General features: G+C 35.4%; 1 protein-coding gene across 1 annotated transcript in view; it reads right to left on the reverse strand.

The window, feature by feature from the left end:
- Positions 1-26,838, reverse strand: part of TBC1D22A (TBC1 domain family member 22A) — a 167,782-nt gene that overhangs the window by 35,164 nt on the left and 105,780 nt on the right. The window contains exon 12 of the mRNA XM_068670052.1: positions 3,024-3,119. Coding sequence (XP_068526153.1) covers positions 3,024-3,119 — 96 coding nt within the window. The remainder of the gene's footprint in view (positions 1-3,023; positions 3,120-26,838) is intronic.

Consider the following 26,838-nt stretch of genomic DNA (forward strand, 5'->3'; position numbering starts at 1 on the left):
ATACTGTAAGATATGCTGAGCAATAGAAAGGCTCACTCTTGTAGGTTGTGTTGTAAATTTTGTAAATTGTTCTACATTTACACAAAAAGTATCACATTTTCCTCACCTGTTTCTAAAAAATATGTTAACCCGCAAATCTCACATTTCAAATTAGTTCTCCTTTGATACCTTATACTTAACCAGCTAGACAGAAGTGAGAACAGTAACTTGCTCTCATAATAACTTTAATAGATTAAAATGAACACAACTTCTATCATGACTTACTTGATTATGGTCTTGCATTATTCTGTTCTTTCAAACACGAAAAATATGAGACTAGCATCTACACACATTTATATGCTTCTGCTACAAATTTATACATACATTATTTATATACACTTTTATTTATATATAAACCCCATATACATATATATATGCATAATCATTTGAATATTTGGAGTCCTGAACCACAACATTTATTTCTTCCTCTATCTACTTCCTTCAAAAAAAACTTACTTCCTTTGTTATAATAATGATTTGTTGTACAGATGTAAACCAAGTACCAAGTAGAAGTTTTCAGGTTGTATCACTTCATGTTATTAGTCCAGTCAGCCTAACTCCTTTCACTGCTAAATTTCATTCTCTACTACATAACAATAACAAGCAAACAAACAAACAAACAAAAAATAGGATATTCAAATGTTGTCTGTAATAAGGAACTATTATCATGCTCAGCTGAACATTTACTATATAAGCATTAATTAATTGGTTCCTATGAGGAAATATCAACATCGCATGCTGATTGCTTAGTTTGCAGCAAGACAGACTTAAAAGAATGGAAATGAGTATCTTAAGAGCAATGATTATTTTCTGTCCTCATTCTGCCTGTAACATTACTGATAATATATTTCATCAAATAAAAAGAAATAGTACTGCATAATCAAGTCGTTTAAAATGGGTCTTTGATCAAAGACCTGCTCATTGTCTCATCCGGCATATCAACATATCCAGTGTTCTGGGGAAATTATTCTGACTTAAAATCCCTGTGCATTTTTTTCCATCTAGGGAAAGAGGTCAAACATATATGTAAAAGCAAAGCGTGAGTTTTCACAGCTAGCACTAAAGAACCAGGCCCTCTGCCTGACAATTAGTAGAGCCTTGCCTCAATTACGTCATATGCAGAAAAACAAATATGACACACACTATGTACAAGAGAAATGATTGGATGCACATACTGATGATCCACAATATAATTTACAGACCACAAAATTTCAGCGCAAAACGTGCTATAATTAGGACTTCTCAGTGATGTGATTTCAATGCAATGACAATAGTCCAACAGCATATACCAAACTTTCCAATTTGCCAGCATAGTTTAAACCCCCTACTATTACTTGAGCTAGATGTTTGTAGAATAAGCAGTGGTTTACAATACAGCTATTGCTAACGAAGTGGAAGAACAGTGGATTTATTCTTGCCTGGGGGGAGAGTAGTATCATTTGTAGAACTGATAGCAATTTAGTTTAAACATTTTAAAAGTTGATGCTACACAATAAAGAAGATGAAGCTTTTTAGTGATAATATAGAACAGTGATAAAACTACCACTGGCCTATAGATCCTCAAAATTGCTAATTGCTTTTCTATGTGGTAAGCAACCTAAGGCAGTCTGATAAATGTGTTCCACTGTCTTCCTAATTTATGAACTTCATAATCAAGTTTACATAGCCTATAAAGAAATTAAACCATGAAGACATACCTGTAATTATTACATAAATAAAAAACTCTGAACATACATAAGGAGAAAAATCTTCACAGTACTTTACCTTGGGATCATTATGCACTTTAAACTTAGTTGTAACTTATTTGGTAGGGAGGAGAAAAATGTTATGAACTTTGATGTAGGAAATCAATGGAAAACAAATTAATAAGAAGTATTAGCAGTGAACAATTATAGTTGAGCAGTATGGCTACCAACACTGAAGTTAGTTTTGACAAAATACCATAAATTGAGAAAATCTGACAGCACTAGCAGGTAGTATAAATTAAAGTAGTTATGTTGTGCCCTTAGGGTTTTATTTATTGCAAAGATAGGCAATGACAGTTAAAATGCTCTGAATAAATCGTTTTACGAAGAAAGATAAAATAGATTGAAATGATACACAGATTCACACAATGGTTCATTTGTACAGGGCAAGAGAGTTCAGTCAGCTGTAGAGAAAATAAGCTGGTAACAGACCATTTCCCTGGGGCAGGAAATGGTGCAGGCTTTGCAGCATGGTTTGTTTACAGACAGCCTGTAAACAGGCCTTTAATGCCTTTTAGGCATTGCATGTGCATCAGAGAGTAAAAGTTAATATAAAAAAATCCTATGAAAGGGAACTGTCACCAGTTCACAAAACTAACTGAACTTCTATGTGGATATACAAATTATTTGCCTATTTCACTATTCAAATCTGATTCCAAACAACTACCAGACATGCTCTCAGTTGGACAAATGTAAGACTTTGAAATATAAGACCTGAAATAAATATAACTATAGCCCTTTTATTTATGCCTGAAAAACAGACTCCTTATCTTAAAAGGCTGCTTGCCTAGATTTTTTTGAAAAAAGGAACATAAACTTGCTAGAGTAATTCTGGAATGTTATAGAGATGAGAGCTCTTAAATACTTAACTACAGTGATGCATTTAAGGTTTTAAAAAAATCTAGTTAGCTTTTCAGAAATTTTCTTTTTGAAATACCCACTCTTTACTTATCACAGTATCTCCAGAAATCATTTCTTCTACGTCTCAGTTTAAATAGCATTTTTATTTTTATTTTTTCTAGAATGAACAAGGAATAAGCATCTACTGTTTACAGCCCACCACTTCAGGTTTAAGTTTTGGAAGAACTCTAACAGTCAGACACCATCAGTCTTGTTGCAACTGCTACTGCTTTGTTGTAAATTCATCCCCATGTAATGTTAGGAACCTGAATTTCATAAATTCTGACCTGTGCTTAAAAAATATCCTCAGATTTTTATATTACAGAACTCTTCACTTACCTGAAAGTCTTTCTCTTCCAGGATCTCTTTCCTCCACCTGACAAGGAAGGCAGCACAGACATACAAGTGGAAGTGAGAAAAACCCTCTGGTTCAGACTGCAAAAAAAAAAAAAAAAAAAACATTTAAAAACAGTTATTTTAATACACAAATGATGCTTTTGATTAAGATACAACCTTAGCGTATTTTTATGATGTTCACGACTATCAAAACTAGTGTTAAAAAATTGTCAGCTAAATCTCTTTTCATAACACAAACACGTTTGTATTTCATCTGTGACAAACCTAGGTGTATCTGTATGTAGGTATTTTCTGTAACTGGAATTAAGGAGAGGTATGAATCTACTTCTAATACTTACATCCATTCTTTACAGATGTGTTTATCCCATTTCTGATGTTATCCAGTAGCTTAGATCTGTCCTGAAATACCGTACTACCCATACTGTGGCATGAATATATACTTCATCTCCATTATTAGGAGCATGATACCTCCATTTGAAATTAAGTTTTCCTATTATAAATTTTACTGTAGTGATCTACTAGAGCATTTTAAAACTATGGTCTATAGTTTTTTAAAACTAAAGCTTGGCCTGTATTTGACTGAATTAAATGTTTTTACTAAAGAAAAAAAAATAATCCTTGTAACACAAAATTTTAACAACTCTTATTTCTATTCTGATCTGCAGCTTTCTGTTCAAGTCAGCAGATACAGTCACTTTATAGCCAGCCCTTTCTTCTCCCTGAAATTAAGATCTCTTAAATACAACAGAGAGAAAGAGTACCAGAGAAAGAGTTCAGGTAAATTTATGGTGCTACTTTAAAAAAATTCACTGAGAAAGTTTTCTTGTACTACCACATTTAACTTACACTTTATATTCATTTCCACTAAGAACTGAAAAAAAGACTAATTTATTTATGTTTAATTATCAATGTGATGATTGGGAACTAATGCTATGTAAAGTCTCATTAAAATTACATTTAAAAATAGTTATTATGAAATTAAGCTCAGATTCTGACAAATACAGGGATATTTAAACAGTGGTATCTAAATATTTTAAAGATTTATTCTTAGATCTTATAAAGATTTATTCTTAGATCTTATAAAATTATCGCATTTTTTATATATTCTCTACTGGTCATTTCAGAATTGCAATTTACTTTTTAGAAAAATACAGTGTTCTGTTCAAGTAAAGTAAGTGAACTGAAACAACTTATGCAAAACAGAACATGGTAATATAAAATTTATTTCCATTTAACCTAGAAGCACACAACACTTAAAATATTCCACATAATATTTGTAACAGTACAATGAAGTAATCTTAATGCAAAGAAAAATATTCTTCTCCTTTTCCTTCTCCACCCGACAGGCGGAAGTGCAGTTATTTTAGTGTCCTACAGAGGGAAGTACACTAAACATCATGTTAGCAGCTACAGAAACTAAATCGTCCTGTCCAAAGTGGTAAGAGTTAAGAAAAGGAATAATGCCAATTATTTTCAGGGCAGTTTTAAGTTTAAAAGTGCAGTTTGAACTCAAAATATTTCATTTTGGAACCCGAAAAGGAAGAACATTCCTGTGATACTTTTCCTATTCTAGGAAAAAGATATGCTTGAATAACACAATAAATTCGCACAATGTAAAATCCCAGGACACATAAAGCATATGGTAATTTTGACTAGAACTCTCTAGGGTTTATCTTAATCTGCAAATTCAAAGTACAGTCCAATTTACCATATTAAAACTAGAGTTTTAGAGAATCATGTACTTACTACCATCCTTCTGAAAAGCCTACATACATCTTTTAATTTAGAGTTGTCATTTCCCTTGGGATGGAAAGTTAACATATGTAAAAGAATAAATTGTATCTCAAAAAGACATACTTGAAAGAAAAGTGGTGCTACCACTTATAGTATCAGATATTATTATGGCAATATTTAAATATTTAAACACAACTCTAAAAATGCAGAAAGCCAAAGAAAACAACCCTCTTCCTATTTTATTCTGTAAATAAATTTAAAGACCATGCTGTGTTGTTTTTTTTTTAAATCGGTCTTTGACAATAATCTTTTATAACCTAAATAACGATCCATTATAAAATTTCTCCTTGAAAGAACAGCTACCTGAAGAGCATGGCACCAGCCTAATCATTTGTCATCAAACATGAAAGGAGGGAAGAAGGAAAATCACGGTGATGGTATGGAGGCAAATAAAGGTAGACTGAGACAGCTGGACAGATACAGAAAAATACAGAATACTGCTGAGGAAGAAAGAGGAAGACCATTTTTGCAGAAGAAGTAGGAGACGGAATAGACTGTAGGCAGGAAAAATTCATTTAAAGTATTCATTATCCTGATATTTTATGTATTGCATTATTTGTTAACCTAGCAGAAGGAAATAAAGGTTTGTATTTCCTCAATCACATCACACGAGCAAAAAAATGAGGGAACTGGAAGGAAGCTGCTTTGGTATTAATATATACACTTTGTCTGCTTTCTGCTCCCCACTCGTCCAACAGTGTATGGGTTCTTGAAACACGCAGGGAAGAAGGGAGGATTAAAGAAATCTACCTGGAGATTAAAATGATACTTTCAAAGTAAGTTTACAGTAGCTGTTGACAAAATTGTTAATCTTGCTTTCCTCTTATACAGACTCACAAAAATAAATTGCATAGGTAGCCAAATTAGATCATCATAGTATACTTTTTCTGACAGCCTCGGATTCTGATTCTGAGCCCAAAAATTCAGCCTACTGTAACATAACAAAGAGAATTCTTCCAGAGAAAGTCAAGATAAGTGGCTTTAAAAAATTAACAGCAAACAACCCAAAAACTGCAGTAATGAAAATTGAAAGTGTTTCTGAGGCACTGCAGAAAAAATACCTGGAATTATATAAAAACTTGTACTTTTTCTTGAAATTTTTCTCTTCAACCTTTTTTTCCCCCAATACAATTTTCTTCAGCGCTTTTAAATGAAACCAAATAGGTTCAAATATGCAATTCATTAGAGAAAAAATGCATATCTCCCTATAGATTTAAAAACTCATCATGTTTCAGAGATAAGTCTCAGCAACGAAGTATCCAATGGATAGTTTTAGACAGTTTTGGAAATTGAGTAAAACAGCTAATGCATAATTGCCTTTTCTAACACCTGCTACCTATTATACTTTTCCATTTGTAGCTTTTGAAGTTGCAAACAGTTTGATCTCTAAATGTACATAAATGCAGACTACATGCTAGAAGCTATTTAAAATCAAATGTAAACAATGACCTTGATTTAAATATTTTAGCAAAAGATCTCAAGACAGATGTACAGCCCTCCAGAAGACTTATTTTGAATGTATCACAGACAACTCAGGGCACATTATCTAAGCACCATCTGTCATTATCGATAAAAATCAGTTAGATTGTTAACATCACGAATATCTCATTGCCCTGCAAATGCTGGATCTCCTCTACAGCTGAAATGAGAGGCATTCTCCATACTGCACTCCCCAAATTTCCTTATTTAGACAATCAGCGAAAGAATGCAAATTTTTTTGGATGACTAGATTGATTACTGTCTGGCCAACGAATAGTCTATCTTGTCTCCCATACCCTGGACACTTCAATGTTTAGGAAGAGTGTGTACATTTGTTAAGAGTAAATATAATAGATAATTATTTTTTGTAAGTACCTGGAATGATTAAAGCTAGGAAACCGTGCCTGGGCAAAGTATTAAAATGCCACATTTAACTCTCACACAATGGTTCAGAGTTAAGAACTTCCAAACATTTTTGGAATGATTACAGATGACTACAGCAACTTTACGCAACTCATAGGATTTACTGTGAGTTACAAAGAGCAGACAGCGTAGATGTCAAGAGGCTAAAGTCATTTTTTCCCAAAATATCCAATATTTTCTTTAGATTTAAGGTAGAAAAAGAGAAAAGCCAGTGCAGAATCATCATGGAAAGTGGAATGTGTTGGCTGCTCCTCCAAAATACACCTCTTCCATCATTGCCTGAGAGCTCCAGTTTCCTAGGCACAGACTCAGTGTACCGTAAAAACTGAGACTCCAGTCCAAGAAGCAACACAGCACCAGCACACCACAGAGAGGTCCACCTAGGTGACTATCCTGCCACCAGGAATGACCAACAGCTGATGGCTAGGAAACAGTGTAAGAGTACAAGCACATAGCAAATCCTTCCCAGAATACTCTTCCCTCTGTTAATGATTTCATGCTCAGATATGTCCTTACACAAGTGGTAGAATATTTGCGCTTAATAGCTGTTAATGGATTTGTCATCACTTATCTGTCCAGCACTTTTTGTAACTGAACATAATCATACAACTACATAACGATATCTTGTTCTTCTTTCCCAATAATTTAAAGCTTCTTTTTTTTTTCTTTCTTTCTTTCTTCACTACTGTTGAGCTGGTATTTTCCTCATGTGCTGAGTGTTGAACGCTACCTTGAAGTGCATAGCTGTACAGGTAAAGTTAGGATTCACATGCACAATATCAGTTCAGATTTGTTCACATGGAACTTCACGTGCTATGTACTGCCTGGCTGTTTTTAAAAACATGAAGTCCTACAACTCCTTGTTACCAACTCTTTTTACTCTGAATAGCTCAGTGTTGTCAGCAAACTGTCATCTCACTCCTGTATCCCCTTTTCAACCACTTCAATACAGAAAGCTAAAGTCTCATCAAAAACTGTAAAATATTACATATGATTTTCCTTAATTTTGAGACTGCCCACTTACTCCTACCATGTTTTCTAGATTTCAGCTATTACCCAGATAAGGAAATTCCCTTTAAATCCACAGTATAAAACTACCCATTAAAAAGATTTATTTTGAATGAGTTAGCACATTTTCGATTGTCTTCTAATACTGCTTTTATCCCACCATACTCCTGAAGGGACGAATCTAAGAGAAACAAGTGGCCCACAGCCCTTGTCTGAAATTAATCTGATCCAACAATAAACACAGAAACAAAGTTGGAGATATATCTTTTAAAAACAAAACACAACTCTACTTACAGGTAGGAACTAAAAGCAGCTGTTTATAATTCAAGCACACATCAGTTAATAGGAAAATTTATGGGTCTGTTTTATCTTTCCATTAACATCAAATCCGATCTAAACAAAATTCACAGCACTTTAAAATCTGTAATGGAAACTAACATTTTCAGGTCAAGACAGCAAGCCAGCAAAAATACAATGCAAAAGTTATTACCTCAACCCTTACTCCTCCCGGTAAGACCCTTGCAGAACAACTGTTTTTTTTGTTTTTTTGGGTTTTTTTTTTGGTACTCTTGCAAGAACTGTGTTCACATTTCCTATTTCTGCTAGGAATGTTCAAAAAATTATCTCACACTTATATTAGATTTGGCAGATGTATGTTGAATGCTAGACCAGTTTTCATAAAAATTTAGTAGCTGGCCTCTCTGATCTAGTTAACAGCTTGGCAATGGTTCCCAAAAGAAAACTTATGCTGTTAAATCCCAGTCACAAGGAACATATACCACTGCTGGACTCTTTTTGGATCAATATTTTGCCTTGAAAGAATGTTCCATATAGCATGCAAAATTTATGGTAAGACTATTAATCAATATCAAATACAAATGGGTGCTATTGATAACTATTTACTTGATTTATTCAGTCTCTCATTAACTATTATTTTAAGAAGCATCTTTAGTATAACTTTCCACAGTAGCTTGTACTTTGAGAACAGAGGTTAAATCTTCACTTGCTCATACGTTCAGTTCAAATAGAATAAAAAATAAGTAACCTCAAGTGTGTATTTGACTTTTTGTCCTAGCTTTTCCAGAATTAAACTGTGGGAGGAAAAAATAAAATAAAAATCAGTGTTCCACATTTGGTTCATTTAAAGAATTCATCGTGAATGGCCAGGATGTCAAGTGGATTCTCACTCATGGAGGTACCTTCACATCCAATACTGCAACGTGTCTTTCTTTTACAGTTATTTTTCTTCTCGTGGGTGGCAGTTTATTAGCTTCACATACAGGAAAAGTGCTAGATCTTAGCAAAGGAATGGAGCTTTTTGTACAACTCTCTTATACTTCTTTCTTGCAAAATTTACAAAAGAAGAGGGAACAAGGCAGTTTTCTCGGAAAATGCCTTTGATATAAAGGTAACGCTGAACTCTATACAAGGAGAACAATTACATTTTGGAACTCTTATTTCCCGTGCTTCTTTGAAAAGAACCTACATATGCACAGAAGGAAGAATTATACACAGTTACCTGCAAGAAAGCATGTTGATTTCTTTTCTGTAATTTGCCATGTTAATAAGCCCTTTCTCAGCTTCTGCGAAGAATGACCATTAGTTGTTCTTTGTACTTATTGCAAAAAATATTACATATACCTGGCTGCTTTGAATTTTAACAAAGCATAAGGCAAGAAGCTTCCATTTTAACTGTTAGCAAGGGGTAGGAAGAACAGAGAACATGGCAATGTGAGCATAAATTCTGCCATGATAGTCAATCATTGCAATTTTAACTAACAACTAGCAATATAATGGTGATATATGAAACCCCAAGCTACTATTTTTAATTTTGAGTCCTCTAGTAGGAAAAAAATAGTAATATATTTTCTGAAAGTTGTTTTTTTTTTTCTTCCATGCAAATATTTAAGATCAAAACCTCCTAATTTGTTTGGAGATGAGAAGAGCATAACCAGCAGCAAGAACTAATGGATCTACTCTACGATGGTGTCAGTGCATTAACAAATACCAACCACATAACATTACAAGCCCTCATCAACAACACTGGATAATTTACAGTGTTTAGGTTTTAGAAAGTGGTTGATTACTTACAGCTATATGTTGTTTTGTTCACTCAAGTTAACATATTAAAGAACAGTATTAAAGTATTTTGGTTACGGCCATTAATATGGTACCTAATTATTTTACCAAGTTATGGCATCGTCTAATTTCTAGAGCACAGAATCCCTACATAATTAACACTGAGCATCACTGTGCCCTTTATTCCAGAAAAATCTATCTCTGTAGCTATTTCCCAGGATGTTCATTTTGCATCCTTGATTTACTCAGATGCCCCCCACCATAACTTAAAATCAAAGAGCTTCTCTCAATGTGTGAGAGAAGTCATGGAAGCAGGGACTGAGGAAAAAAGCAAAAGTAAGAGATTAGTAGCCCCCCAGCATAAATGAACTTAAAGAAAAGCGCTTTTTTTTTTTTTAATGGGTTTTAAGACAGATTTGAGTGAAAATTTACACACAAAATATATTCAATGGCATGCACATTTATGATACTAAAACCTTAAGTCTTCTTATATTTTAAGCTAGGCTTAAAGCTGGCCTTCAAGTATTCAGACATAATTGTCCAGCTGGAAAGAAATTTGTTTTGAAGTTTCCTGCTAATTAAAACCACATTCATTATATCTGAAATCATTAACTTAATTTGATATGAAATATTCAAATTCTCTCTCAAGTTGTGACTTGACACCAATTAGATGGCCAAAAATGCGATGGAAAAAAAAACACAAAAGCTGTGTCACACTGGAACCAAAGTTGCTTTTATTCACAGAATTCTCCTTAAAGATACGCTTCACCTTAACAAGGCACATGGTAAATCCCGATCATTAGTAAAACCATGCTGCAACTGAGTTAATTCTGAAGAACTTTGCTTTAACGAAACTATTTTTACATAAATGTTAACCTGCTTTAAGCAGACTACTAATTTGAAGGCACCATTTCCAGCAACTTGCCCATCTGTGAGGAGAACATCAGAAGATGCTGTGAATCACCACCAGATCACACCAACTCCATAACTTGCTTTTACAAGGCAAACAAGCACACATAAAGCAGTGTGACTAATATTTACTAAATTAATTCCCCATTTCACCTTTTCAATTTCTAAACTATTTACCTCATGCATCATTTTAATTATTTTTGCAGTTCATTCCCAGAGAACCTTGATGCTGGGAAATTAATTAATGGATACAATAGAGAAACTGTCAGCATTGCTTAAAAACAGTTTCAGCATTGGCCTCATTTACATGTATCCTTTCATTCTAAACAAAAGGGCTGCTGAATTTTTTCTATTAAATTGTTGGTTCATTAAGAAGAGCACAATGATATCCTTTTCTTCATATATTCACTGGTTATCACATTTTGCTGAAATACGTAATCCATGATCAAGACAACCACAAGAGCTTTTAGCCCCAGGATTTCAAATATATTGAAAGTTGTATAATAGTTGTATAATTGCTTGATTAACTGGCTTTAACATTATCATATTATTAGTTTTAATAAAAGTTATTATATTAATTATTCAAAACGGACCTATAAAAAGTAAGAAGTGTTAGGTTACTGCTTCACAAATGGAAAAGATCTTTTGAATAACTATACAAATGCATATCCCATTTACGCCAAAAGACTAAAACGAAATGAACAACATCTAAATAACAGTATTAAAAGCCAATAGTTGCTCATTCCAAATTCTCAGAAAACAAAATATGCTTGCTGGCACACCGCCAAAAGGCAATCCAAAAACATCCTGTCGTCGGTTTTAGGCTACACGTCAGTTCCAGATCTGGAGGCTTACACGTTTACCTCTGCACAAACGTCGGTATTTTGATTGCAAACACCAACATGAATGATTCGGGTCATTTGAGAAGGCTGTCCACAAAGGCTGTGGGGTCTCCTCCTTGGAGACCTTCGGAAGCCACCTGGACGTGGTCCTGGGCAGCCTGCTCTGGGTGTCCCTGCTTGGGCAGGGGCTGGAGCAGCTGGCTCCAGAGGGCCCTGCCAGCCTCCGCCATGCTGCTGAGAAAAGCCTATTCAGTAACCCAATAAACATATTACTGAATTTTTGTCCAGTGAACAGAAACTCTACAATCCTCAAATTCCCACATCTGTAAAATCAAGATATGGTCACATCAAAGGAATATGTAAATGTTTTGTGACGATTTTTTATTAGATTCTGAACGTGAAATATAATTTTTATCAACACTTCTTGTTTGGTCTGAGAAGAAACAGAACTCTAATGTTTTTCTTCATAACAACTAAATTTTCTAGAGTAGTATTCCAACAACTTTGTCTTTTTTTTAAGGAACACACCATAAGAACAGAGGACTAGCAAATACATGTAATGCATTCAGACACGTTTTCTGATAGGTGGTCTTGTTGACTAAGAAGATACATGGACAAGATGTACCGAAGTACCAAAAATGTATCCAGGAGCTATTACCTTCCTTTCCTATTTTCTAAGCTACCAGGGCTTTTCAAGCTTATTCATGACACAGAGTCAAGAATACCAGCCAGGTTTCCAGCACAACCATTTTGAAGATACTCAAGATACTACACTAGGTTTTTTTATAACCTTCTCTCACCATTAAACCACATTACATTCCATAAACTAGCAGCAAAATCCTTAATTTCTTATCACCAATACTCTAGAGACTAGGAAATGTTGGAGCCAGTATTCTCCTCTGTTTGCTGGCCTGCAAAAATCTGAACACTTATTCATGAAAATACTGAATCCTTGCAGAGTGCCACTACTTGAATCAGCCTCTGCTTGGGGATGGCAATTTGCCTGGATGTTCAATCTCATCTCACGACGATGATCTAATTGCACCAAGCTTTTCATGACCACGTGACTGCTTAACAACACTCCTTGGCCTGGGAGCTTTACGCTTCTTTCAGCTGCTATTAAAACTAACATCCTACTAGTGCCACAAAAACTGAAGTGGGCAGCTGCTGAATGCAGCAGCATCTTCCCCGTCGCTGATTAAACAGAAGCACAACATCTGAAAACATTAGTCAGCTGCTCGTCAGCTCTGTCCAGACACCAGCTCTATAGCTGTGATTGCGCAAAGTTATATAAAAGGGATGATGTCAAAAGCAACTGAAAAGCCAGCACCATTGCTCATTCCAAGTACCTGAACATCGTCGCTTGCACAATATCACAGGCGGAAATGTTAATAATGCATGTATTTTAATTAAATTCATTAGATACTTAATAGCTATTGCCAGGAGTTTGATCTTGTCTGAATGAATAAGCTGCTTCTTACCTAAACAGTTAATACAAAAGACTCGCTAAGACGATACAATAAAAAAAACTCTTCAGACCATTCCTACTCCCGTCCATCAACTGGTTTGTACAGAAGTAGAGTAACAGTGATGACAGGATACAGCTTTGCTGAATTCTGATCAGAGTGAGAAATCCACTGCACGTAATTGACTAGAGCACAATTCTATTAGCTCCAACACAAATATTTCTTCTCAATAACATTATTGTCCTGAAAATACTGTGATGTCTCAATGGAAGCAATAACTTCCTTAATACACACATTTCTCTCGCAACATTGAACCAAGGGAAGCTCTTATCTTCTCAAAATGCTGAAAATCAAACCATGCTGGACAGCAGAATAATTAAGTCAAAGTCTACACTAACGATCAGTCTTCACATTGTACGACTGATTAAAGACAGCAGCATGAAACAAAAGATTCATATGAGAATGGCAGCATGCTTGCAGAGCAGTTGCAGTTTGTTTTATCAAGGTTGTCTAGAGGGTAACACTGATACTACAGCCACCATCTCTGAGAACCACAAACTCTGACTTGGCCCAGAAGAGTCCTGTGCAGTTATGGTACAGCAACACTTACATTTTTCTCCAGCTCAGATGTAGCGTAAATGAAGAAAAAGTGATGGAAAAGTGAGGCAAATTTTAAGATATTACCAGCTGCATACAACTTTTTTTTTTTTTTCCTGGACATCCCTACTTCATTGTAGATAGATACATCAGAGCCGTGTAGCTTGGAAAGCCCTCACTCTACAACAGCTTCTTCCAGACTGACAGCCTGAAGTGACCAGTCATCTGTTTTTCACATGTGACACAACACAACTGGAGCTTGAAGTTTAAGCTATTCAAATCACTTACTGCTGTCAAACACATGCCTTGCCTTTTCTTTCCACCAGCTGTTGTGAGCATCTCCCTACTAACCCACATCGGCATTAAAAGGGCCTGGTATGAAATTCCAGCATCTTGAGACACTTCCGACAGGTGACAAAACAAACAACAGTGTCCTGCTTATTACCTCCACAGCTTTAAGCAGCTCAAAACAGGAATCAAAGAATCATTTAGCTTGGAGAAGACCTCTAAGATCATCAGGTCCAACCACTAAGATAGCTTTGATCCAAAGAAAAGCTGTTCTTTGAGCACAGCACACAGAATCTTCAGCAGAAAATTAACTTAAAAGAGTAACACCAGTCCCACTGAAACATCCTGAGCACTGTATCCTGCATTAGATTCCTAAACATTGCTCAAAAATTTCAGAAACATCTTAAAACCGATTTCATTTAAACTTTCAAGTTATAAATAACACTTGCAATGGTTTGAAAAAAAAAAAAACAGCAAAAGAAAAAAAAAGCATTTCCGTTTAATTTTCTTCACTTCAACTCTGTTTTATGAAGTTGTAACAAGCATCAGTTGGACAACCATGAAAAAAAATCACATTGTTAGGCTTCAGGATGAATTTTATTAACAAAATGAAAGGAACAAATATTTACCAAAATAACAATTCCGCCTCTAGGAAATTACCATAGAAACCAAACCAAATATTGTCTACCCAAGATGTGAACTAAAATAATAGATATTAATAGATGTATATCAAAAAATAACTTGACTTCATCTCTCCCATATAATAATATTCAGCTTCCTAATATTTTTCAAATTAAACTGATTTTCCCTACATGATTTTGCTTCTACAAGTGAAGACTGGTCTGAACAGCATTACATTTTGTTTGGAAAAACTAAACTGCTCTGAACTTTTAGGCTGTAAAATTTGACTACAATTTAATACTCAGATGCTGGAAAGCAGGATGTCAAGCTATATGTTCAAAGATCAACTGAAGTCAAATCTAATGTTTTATTAGCTCAGACATCATTTAAGCTCCAAATACAGATTCCTTTGGTACCTAGCAACAACATTTTAAACACAGCTTACTCACCGACCCATGAAGTTGGTTGGGTTGGAAGGGACCTTAAAGATGACCCAGTTCCAATCCCCTGCCATAGGCAGGGACACCTCCCACCAGACCAGGTTGCCCAAAGCCCAGTTACTTGGTGTATGTTGCTTTTCCTTGACTTCCAACCCCCCTAAGCTGTTATCCAAAAGGTAAAGGATGTAGAAAAATTGAACAAAACATAACATATATTTAGTGTAGGTATTCTGTACCTTTAAAAAAAATTGCAAGCAGAGCTTTTATGATGGTCTGTATTGATCACCTAATATCATTTTGGAAAACGGTTTTCCATCCAAGTCATTATTCAGGCTAGTGTTGAAAACTTACCACTATATAACCTCTGCTAGCGTGGAATGGCTCTGTGGAAAGCCAAAGCTATACTGACACAGTTTGTAGCTCATTCCAGTCAAAGTGGAGACAGTGCAGTGCTGTTAATTGGAAGCACTGTGCTCCAACCAACCTGTGTGCTGCTCCAAAAGGAGCTGTGGACAAAGACATCAGCTCACCTGACATCCTGCTTCAGATTTACACACTCAAGAGACTCCCAGAGCCACATCCAGACTGTGTGTCCAGATGCAGGGATAAGGTTCAGGGATAGAAAAGAGTGGTGTTAAATAATTAACTGGTTCTAGGAGTTTTACAACTCTCAAAACAAGCTATGTGCCACTGAAGATAAATCCTGGACACTTTTCAAAAATCCATATTTGCCCACAAAACTTTCAGACAGCAGGGACTCTAGCAAGAACATTTCTACAGCTGCTGATTTTTCATGTTAACTCAATAGTAGTAGACAAATGAGAATAAAAGAAATGAAAAATGAAATGTCAAAAAAATAAAAATATGCTGCAATTGTAGATTTAGTCTACACTTAAATATTTAACTAAGATTATACAACATCATGCAACAAAAATGTATTTCAAATTGTATTTCTATAGGAATCCCCCAAAATTTAATAATGAAATTAAAAATAAAAAAGAAAGAAAGAAAGAAAGAAAACACAGATGTTAGCTTATTTAAAAATAAAGCAACCACTATAATCAACTACACAAAAGTGAGATATTTTCCGGAAATATTTTTCCTGAAATATAAGACTGAACCTAAAACATACTTAAGAAACAACTTTCCTCTATCCGCAATCTAAGCTTTAAAAAAAGCATCATTAATGAAAGTTGTTTATAGCTTTCAGAAAGGACAGATTGATTTGTTTTCCCACTACCACACAGCTTTTCTGCAGGTTTGATAAATTACTACAAAGAAAGAAAGAATCTAGTTAGAAAGAAGAAAAAAACTGTTTATTCGCAAAGAGGAAGACCACTAGAATTTAAAGCCTCAGCTATGAAAATGCTACTGTGAAAAGGTATTTGGAAACAACTTGTAAAATTTTTTTAACCTACATAAGAATTTATTAAAGGATACTCAGAAAATGCATTTTCTAGTGGCCTGACCTGTATTTTGTATTTTACACATGACTTTCAAGAAATCTGTTCTCAGTTTATAGAAAGAAAAGAAAATAGTAGACTGCAGAGGTTATCTGACCATTTTTATCCATAACTTTTTGCAAAAGAGAAAAAATAATTGAATTGACAGTACTTAAACAAAGAAGCAAAAAAAGCACAAGCTGTTATCTCTATTGCCCTATCTACTAGATCATGTTTACAATCTGAAATAAACTTATGTATTTCTGCCCAGAATGCAAGAAACGTTCTGTACAGCTTTTTATATCTATTTAACTTATTCAAGTTATTGCAATTTCCTAAGTCACTGCATAAAACTTGCATTTTCAATACTATTTATTGTGTTTCATAAAACTTCCATTAGAAACAAATTCAGAGGAGATGTAAATTGGAGTTATCATTTTCATTTATTACTTCTCCTAATACCTTTTTCATTCAGAGGTATCAACACAAACTCCAGAATTAGTCATTGTGCTCAAAGACAGATAAAGGACAAAAAAAATCCCAGCATACAGACTCTAATTATTGTCATCTATCAACAGCAATAGAAGATATACTGCAGCCATACAACGCAGTGTACGGTAACCATATGGATATTTATGATGATCTAATTTAACAGTATTGTGAAAGATTAGAGGTTTGATATGCCTTCAGGTTGTGTGGGTTATATTTCTTTTCAAAAACAGACACCAGGAGGTCAAAAGGATGCCTAAAGAGGGAAAGGAAGATCCTGCTAGAGCTTCCCGTCAGAGCAGCTGGTGACACCTAGGAAGGAAAGGGTCCAGTGACAAAAGTGAAGGGCAAAAGAAAAATTGTGGGGGAGAACGCTGGGGCTCCAGCAACCACAGCCAGAAAGCCTGATGAGAGGATCAGGAAGCCAACAGAGCTCGATGAAACAGATCTTCTAGAGGTGAGAGAGGACTCTGAGGAGCTTGCTAGTATTCAGAAAGACTGCAAGGTCACAGCTACTGCAGGATTTTGGTTTGGATCGCAAGCATTTTTTGAAATACATCTCTCAGTAATTCTCATGTACGTTCACATTTTCATTATGGTGCAAACTATGTGAAAAACAATCATGGTTTCCACGTAGAGTTTTATTCTACACATCCACTCGCATTGCACTGCACCGTTTGCCAATGCAGACCAAGTCAAACTTGGAAACACACGTGCCCTACAAAGATGCACCGAAAAGGAGTAAAGTTGCCTACAAATTTCTTTTACTTCCCTTTTAACTAGTCATAAAATTCTATTTAATAAACTTACCCTAACTAATTACCCTAAACTTACCCTAACTTATATTTAATAAAACATAGCCTTCAGACAATTTTAAAAGCCTTTTTCAGATGTTTTCAGGTGAAAGAGGAGGAGCTGTGTTAACTCCCTTCCTCCTACTGAGTATCCGAGGACCTGTTACAGGTAGTACAGGCAGGTAAGATCTATCCTCTTGTACATGATAGAATTCCTACAAAGTTCTTGTATCTTCTATTTCTATCATCACTTGCGAGCATAGTAGAAAAAATGGCAGTCAGACTGGGAATTTGACATGTTTCACCATATTCCCTTTGCAAGAAAAGACAATCAGACAACTGAAGTATTTTAGTTTCAAAAAGGTTCAGCCAAACTAAACCATGGAAGAATCTGTGATTTTATCTCAGCCATCTGCTCAGTTTATAAGCAAGGAACGTTTGATACACTGGAACAAATTCAAAGTCTTCAATCTGCCTCCTGTGGCAAGAAAAAAGAGGATACTGCAGCGCAGAAGACAGTAAAAACTGGATTTCCATCATTTCCTGGAGTAGTCAAACACCTTTTCACTCCAGACTAAAACAGAATATCATGCCCAAGTTTTCTTTATTGTGGTATCCAGAACTAGAGAAATACTATGATCGCTGTTCCTACTACCACTTAAAAATAAATTGAAGATTTCTCAGCACTCCGAAGTCAAATGGATACCACTATCTTCACTCAAGGATAAGTGAGCATAGCTAATTCATAATTATCATCACATACTTTTGTTGTTCACTCTCTGTAAGACAGCATGGACATACACAATTGCTAGCCCAACCTCCAGCAGTAACGGTACTCATCCGTAATCTTGTGAGCCTTTCCAATGGCCCTACTACTTGACTTCAATCAGCTGTAAAGCTCCTTTATTCTGTTATCACATCAGTGTGAGGGAATGAATGCCAAGGATTGAATGCCCTCCTAAAGGAGCGCAGTCATGCTGTTAGAATAGCAATGAGCTTCATCTGACACTGCTCAACACGTTCGTTCGCACTGCCTCACTCTTGCAGAGGAAGGCATGCATGACAAAAACAAATATCTGTTCGGTGCAAACGCTAAAAAACTTATCTCCGGAATAATATACTAAATAGAGCATATAACAGTTTAATAGAAAGTGTTTAAAGTTAATATAAACAATGTGATTAATAACAGAGTTACCGACAGCAGTTGTGTTCCATTCGTCAGAAGAAAGGGATGGGCGGAATAATTATTCTACAAGTGAGAAAGATTCAGAATTTCAATAGAGAGTGCCTCGTCTATTAATAGACAATTCTCCTTAACCTTTTTTAATTCTGCTGATGCAAGAAGCGTTGAATTGTTCTTGCTCATTACAATAAGGAGAAGAAAACAAGAGATACAATCCAAACCTGGATGGTAGTCGATACTCTAAGCAGAATCTTCTGGTAGCTCAGTCTGTCTCCTCCCTGTTGTGTTCACTGTTGTGAACACTGCTTTAACCAAAACATGGGGTTCAGCCTAGCTCTGCTGGTGTGCCCCAAGACTCTAGACTACCCTATCTACAAAGCTATTAGACAACCCAGGCAGGAAGCTGAACTGTCATTCATAATTTAATGTTGCTTTTTAGGACTGACTGGGACAAAGTTTTTGCTGCTTTTAATTTCAAAAACATCAGCAGCACTGAACCATGACAGTAAGCTGTGCTCTAACGGGAAGAACAAAAGCGCATCTTCCTAGCTCAAGAATATTGGTGGGTTTTCAGTAGCAAATGCGTTGTAAAAAGCTTTAGGAAAATTTACATTTCCATGGTCAGTTAGGATAAAAACATTTTCCAAACAGCTATAAAACAGTATTTTTCATCTTTAAGTGTTGTTTCTACTAAATATTTATTTAAATTTCAATCAAATTTATTATTAATAATACTGAAAAACTAACACAATCTTAAATTCTGTTTATACTTCTGTTTCCTTATATACTAAGGTATTTTCATTGTAATTCATCAATTAATTTTTTTTAAAGTCTTCCTTGCATGTGAGCGTATTTAAATTCCTACACTTTTCCATTAAGGACCACGAGAAAGGTTGCTGTTGTCTGCTGAATGTCTTTTATTATTTAACCAGAAGCAGATTATTTGAATAGGGCACTATATCCATCGGTCCATTTTAGAGCAAAGAAGAATGCAATGAAATCTCTCTGCTGTAAAGCATCTGTCAGCATCAACTCCTACTTGAAGAAGCAATCTTTGTGTCCCTTCTTAGGGATAAGGCATTGATGTGGCAAGTGAATTGGGCTTCTGACTGCCTGTAGGACATGAACTGACATCTCAACATAGTGGAGTTGAGCCACTCAATGAGCGACTCAACTGATGACATTTTCATGAGGAGTTGCCATGATCCAGTGACACAAACAGAAACTTTTCCAGTAGGAATGTTTTAAATATTGTCTCCTGTAGTTCCCAATCATTGAGAAAAAGATCAAAACTCAGCAGACGCATCTACCGAAGACTTTCCCCGTGTAAGTACATAGCTGAAGTTATTGCTTCTTCTGTGGTGCTAGACTGCAGAACATAGCATGCAGGTGACAGCCTTCTGAAGTAATGTATGCAGAGAACTCTCAGCCAAGGAAGAGAAGGCATCAGACAAATTATAAACGGGGTCTTTTTCCTTCTTTTTTTTACTGCAGGGGAGCAACAATAAACCACCGTAACTATCATTTGTACTAGTTATATCCTAACCGATAGTTATTAGAACATGCAGGCAGTAAAACCAAACTGCATCACACGTGGAGATGGGCAAGAGGGAAATGAGTGCTTCCAACGCAGCCACCCAGACACCTCTCCCAACACCTGCCTCCTCTTGCAGCATGCAAGCTGCTCCTCCATTGTGCAAACACCTCCAGTGAGAGGAGGAGAAGACAGACAGCACTCACAGCTCACACACAGTTTCAGGACACACTATCCAAAAGGACTAGGCTGTGCCAAAAGCAGATTCCAGGAAGACACGTGCTTGAGGAGCTGAAGTCCTTTCAGCTCTTTCTCTGAGTCCTTTCACTCAACATGCAGGGTTTAAACAACATTAATGAATGCCTGGACATCAGTTTCAGGACTTAGCATGAGACTGAGGATGTAGTTCGCCATGTGCTTTCATAAAGAATTCCTCAGGAAGCTTACTTCCACATATGTTCAACTTCATACCTCCACAAGCTTTTTCTAAATACGGAGAGTTTTCAGAATCACAATTTACTTTTGTTCCTGAAAGCAGTGAAGCAGAGTGAGGACAAAGTGGGGAAAAAAATACATTGGTGAGTAAACTGTATAATGAAGATTTAACTCCAAAAGGTCTACTATTTTTTATTTTTTTTTTAATTGGTACTGGCAAAATTTTTGCAAATAACACTAGGAAAAAAAAACAATTATGGCAACAACTTTGCTAATCTGGCAAAGCTAGACAGAATACAGGGAACAGCTTAAATCATATAAATATGAATTCAAACAAGTCTAAAAGAAAACCGATACTTGTGACATTTTAATACCCGAATGAGTAATTGCCAAATTCCTCATACACAAGTCCTTCATTGAGACTACATTTTTCCACTATAAAAGCACCTGTAATATAACTCTACTTTTGCATAATTTTTTTTTAATGATGTAGACTAAGCAATAAGATGGAAAACTTAATAATGCAGTATTTAATTCTACCAAAAAAGAACATACTGGAAAAAAAAATCAATATGGCTTTAAAGAAGAAATTCTTCACTCAGAGGGCAGTGAGGCCATGGCACAGGCTGCCCAGAGAAGCTGTGGATGCCCCATTCCTGGAGGTGCTCAAGGCCAGGCTGGATGGGGCTTTGGACAACCTGGGCTGGTGGGAGCTGTCCCTGCCCATGGCAGGGGGGTGGGACTGGGTGGGCTTTAAGGCCCCTTCCAACACAAACCAAGCTGTGAGTCCATGATTCTATGATTAAAAACGATGAAATAACTTCCTTAGTTTCCCTTGATTTACACTAAGTTCTGCAGGATAGCAAAGCATGTCAACACAACTGCTTTATTTAGAAATATTAAATATAAGACAGTTGATTTCTCCTACCCTCTGCTTTTTCTCCTCCCACCCCCTCACCAAAGGAGTAACATCAAGATTTCTTCTAACCCTGTAAAACAATATAAATGTCCTTTCTGTAGTATTTTGAGGATGTTGTTAATATTAAAATCAAAGGAATACTTCCAACTATATGTGCTATCTAAATCTATACAAGACTGACATTAATATTATGTGAAGAATAAAATGCTTTCAAGATTTGTCTTGCAAGAATGTGGTACTATGTAAGATACAAATAATGAAAAACTGGATTACTGGAAACACTGATGCCCAAATCTGGTATTTACTTGAGACAAGAAAAAGAGAGCAGTGAAGACAGACAAACAGGAACAAAAGGCAGCCCTTGTCGCTCTGAGCAGCCCTAGCACCTTAAAGAAACCATCTTGTGCCTTGAATAAGGGTTTACTCACATGAAAAGGCCAACCCATCACAATCCCTCCCCTCCTCAAATACAGTTTTGATGAATAATTGTTTGTCTAATTAAAGGCTTTCTTGGCATAACTGGAAAACAAAATGTATTTTTTTGCCTATAGTACAAATAAGCTTTTATATTAAATATTTGTATGATTTTTTTATCCTTACAGGTGTCACCAAATGAGGAAGTTTAATTTCCCTAATGGGTTACACTATCAAGTGATGGAGTAAAATGTACAAGCAAGGAAGTGCAGACCAAAAAAAATGGAAATTCTAAGGATGGTACATTTCAGTGTGTTGTTTATAATTGCAAACAAGATTGACGTGGAAAATATGGGTACGGGTATCTAGCAAACCAACATTTTACTTCTGTCTAAATATACAAGTTAACAGAAGGCTTTCATTATCGGTACCAGAAGCTGATAAATACTGTGAAGGAAAAAGTGCTGCCTATTTTTGCGTGTCCATTTTAGATTTCTTCATATAATTTTAGACACAAAATGTAACACAAAACATTCTGACTATGATGCGGCTATGAAAAACCACTCTGCTTTTGCAGAAGAAAAACATGAACTCCATCACATGCAGTTTGTTGAAAATAGTTAAAAATGGTATCTTTTTCAGTGTTTCTAACTTTCCAGAGTTATCCTAGTGCTCTCTAGGACAACCTTTGGATGATACATTTGAGAAACCTATGTGATACATTTGAGAAATTCTATTAGCATCCAGTTAGTTTTGAAAAAATTAGCTAAATATTTTTTATTACGTGAAAAGCATCCAAATTTTACCAACATAGCTCCAGTGCCCAGGTATGGCTATTCTAATACTGTTGAATAGCTTATCTTGGAGTTGTCAGTGCTGTGGGCAAACTCTAGGAAGTGCAAGCTTTATGCAACATTTTCCCATCCTCCAGCATCTTGGCACAGAGATTTCTCAAGCCAGATGTTGGAATCTGCTTAATACCTAATGACAGATTATTCTCTCATGAGTCACATTTTGAATCCCCATAAAATTCAGGACCTACAGGCAGAGTCTTGTGATAGTGTTCCACACTGAAATTGTGTGCTGTGTAAAAAAATGTATATTCTTCGGTTTGAACCTGACACTTCCTGGTTTCCCGTCATAATACTTGTTTGTTTTTTTTTTAATGTGACTAAACTTGTCTCTATGTCACAGACATTTTGTACACCTGTACGGTATTTTTCCACTCATCTTTATTTTTCCCCAAGCTAAGGATTCCTAGGACATGTTACCATTCTACAGAAAAAGCAATTCTTCATATTCAGTCATTCTGTATTTCCTCCAGCCTCGACCCTGTTGCACAAGAACCCCATAGAACTGTATAATGGTAAAATTAAGCTCTCTCTTATTCTTTATTCTCCGTTCTGACATTTTCATTGAAGCATTTTATCTTCCAGTTCTTGTTCCCCAGTGGCAACATTCAGTTTGTGACTAATGATTATGTACCAAAATAGGATTTCCTTTTTCCCAAACATTTACTTCTAAATTTACACTTACACGAATGGGAATTTCAAGTGCCATTTTATTATTGTTACTCTCTCTCAGGTCTTTCAGCTTTTCTTGCCTCAGAAGTTGTTATGTGCTTATCCTGAATACACTGTTATCAGCTGCAAGCTTTTTTTATCCCGTTATTACCCTTATTTTCCTGATCACTGGTGAAGATATTAAATAACTACATGATAAAAACTAAATATATAACATTTATGTAATGGAAATGCAGTTAGCACATACAGGAACTATACACAGATGTCTTCTGATGATTTCAGTGCTGTTCCTCAACTTAAAAAATACAAGTTAATATAAATACTCTCTACTTATACTACAAATAATAATCTGTTGAGATATGAAATAAAGGAAAATAGAACAGAAACTCTACGTGCATTTGAAAAGAACTGCATGACTTTTTAATATATATAATAAACTAAGTTCCTTCACAGTGGAAAAAAAGAATACCTGCTGATATATCAAAATACACCTTCCCGCAGAGGCTAGCATTGTCTCTCTGAATTGATAACTATTCAAGACGTATATTATGCCAAAATCAAAATCATTCATAAGAGCTACTTCACCTGCACGCTATCCTGAAATGTTTAGGTTGTGGTTTTTTATGACTCTGTAACCTTATCTTCAATATTAATATTTCAGTGCAACTGTTCTCCAATTTCTCATTTTAATACATCACCATAACTACCGATGTTTCCTCTGCATCCTTTGTCTCTGAAGTAATGTAATTCAACACAAAGTAATGACAAATAGTTAAACTATGCACATCTAAACTATACTAGGATAAAATGTGACTTAGCCTTTTTTGCTTTAATGATTATTTTTTCCTCTCCACTGAAATCCTCAGTCAAGCTGAGAAAATTAATTTAGAAAAATAAATAAATTGCACAATTGAAAACAAGGCTAATTACAGTAGACAGAATTTTAATAGAAATATATATATATATTAGAAGATGATACAAGACTCCGAGACTTTAAAAGAAACAAGGGAAAAAAAAATACATTTTCAGGTACCCAGAGATAGAATTCTCTTTAAGATGCAGAACTATCTTTAAATAGAATTACCTCAATGTTCCTGTGCTAGTTTCTAGTTACTTCCAAATACAAAAGTTTTCTGGAATTCTTACCAAACTCCCTCTAAGAAAATCTCAATTGTAGTCAGTAGAAGAACACCTCATGCCAAAATTAGAAAGCTTATAATGAACCTCTGATTTAAAATGAGCCTTAATCTGCAGTCTGAAAGATCACAGGAAAATAATGCAGAATTTGTATTAATCACTTATCCTCAAAAACAAAAACTTGAGAAAATAACTTTGATAGAAATTCTGTATTAAACATTCTACGAAAATACATACCATAGCTCTTTTTTAAGGAATCAGCTGTACATTAATGAATTGCATTTTAATTATTGTTGATGAGCAACTGGCATGATACGGGTTTTCCTTTCTCATATCAGCCTGCCATTCTCATTTTTAAATCCTTTTCACTTTGACTGTCATCCTCAGCCTTTCTGCTGAGGAAAGAGCATAAAAGACTTACTAGTTCAAATACTTTAATGGGTTTATGAAGAAGAATGTTGTAAGAAGGATTGCTTTGACAGTTTGATTAGATTAACACAATCAATCAGTCTCAACAACATACATTGCCCTTAGAAATACCGGTACTGCAGCTTCCTTAGTGGATGTTACTGCACTTGAATTGAAGAGCACCAATATCAAATCTTTCCAATGCAAATTTCCATGGAAAATGAACCGAAGCATGCTGAATAAGGATGATGGCATTTACAAATACACTTCTCTTACTAAAAGAATAAATTAGCAAAAATGAAGTATAACCACCTGCATCTTTTTTAGTTAAAATCCATTTATATTTTAAAAAGGTACACAGAATTTGTAAATATATAGGAAATAACTTCTGACAGTTTTCCTCCAAACAAATGCCTTGTAGTATCTTGGATATCATAATCCATCATATCATAATGATATCACATGATGGTGTCATAAAAGCAAAATAAGGAACACTAGCACATACATCAAAACATGAGATTTTTGTTCTCGTTACTAGCAACTGTTTCAAGAAAATTCATCTGAGGGTGCCATCTTATGAGAAGCACTGACATAGAGAATGAAGAGTAGTTTGAGAGACCTTTTGGTATGATGCAACATGGAAAGTCTTACCTATTTTTTATTTCCTAAAACAGATAGATAAAATTCAGTCGCTACACTGAATGTGGGGATGGACAATGAAGATTATGGAAGCAGGATTTCATTCCATTATTGTTGTATTGCAGTAAACGAGTTACCTGCATTACTGACCCAGTCAATGTTGGATCAGACCTACTCTATTCATAAAGAGAAAACACAGAACAGATTAGAAAGCAATCAGCACATCTTCACTCTCCTGTCACATTTCTGTATTGTGACAAACTTCCTATGCCAACAATAATTTCTTCAGTAATGATATTAAACAATGGACTAGATACTGATTTAAAGCTGCACAAAAACTTGATGAATTTTATCATATATAATGATAAACAATAATTCTATCATGATATAGCACTGACAGCAAAACTGCCTGTACTTGAATTTTTGTTAGCTAAGCACAAGTAGTTTGAAATGTCTAAGAAAAAAAGTGCTGAACTTTTTAATCTTTTCACTAGATATTGAAGATGCACTGATTAACATTAGTTAAAGAATAAGAGCCATCTGATAGACTGCAGTGATATAACAAAATAATAATAGGAAGTCTTGGGCTTGGTACAGTGCCCACTTAACCCAAGACTATACGAGAGAGCAAATCAGATATCTGAAAAGCTCATGGCTGTGTTTACATTAGCAAGTAACTCACTGCGATAGAAGATAAGAAGATGCAAGCAGATAGCGTTCAGGCTTCCACAGCTACAGTAAATACAGTTTGGGTTTGCATCTTACTTTACGCTTGATTTAGTTTTGGATTTTACTTCAGACTAGATGTAGTCTTGATCCTTCAACGCAACGATCCCACAATTAACATGGCTCAAAGACGCCCAAATCATTGCCTTGGAAATGCATGTCACCATTAAACATTATGGGCTGAATCTGGAAAAAAGTGTCTGATAAC

The sequence above is a fragment of the Anas acuta genome, chromosome 1 (genome assembly GCF_963932015.1).
Source record: "Anas acuta chromosome 1, bAnaAcu1.1, whole genome shotgun sequence".
Lineage (NCBI taxonomy): Eukaryota > Metazoa > Chordata > Aves > Anseriformes > Anatidae > Anas > Anas acuta.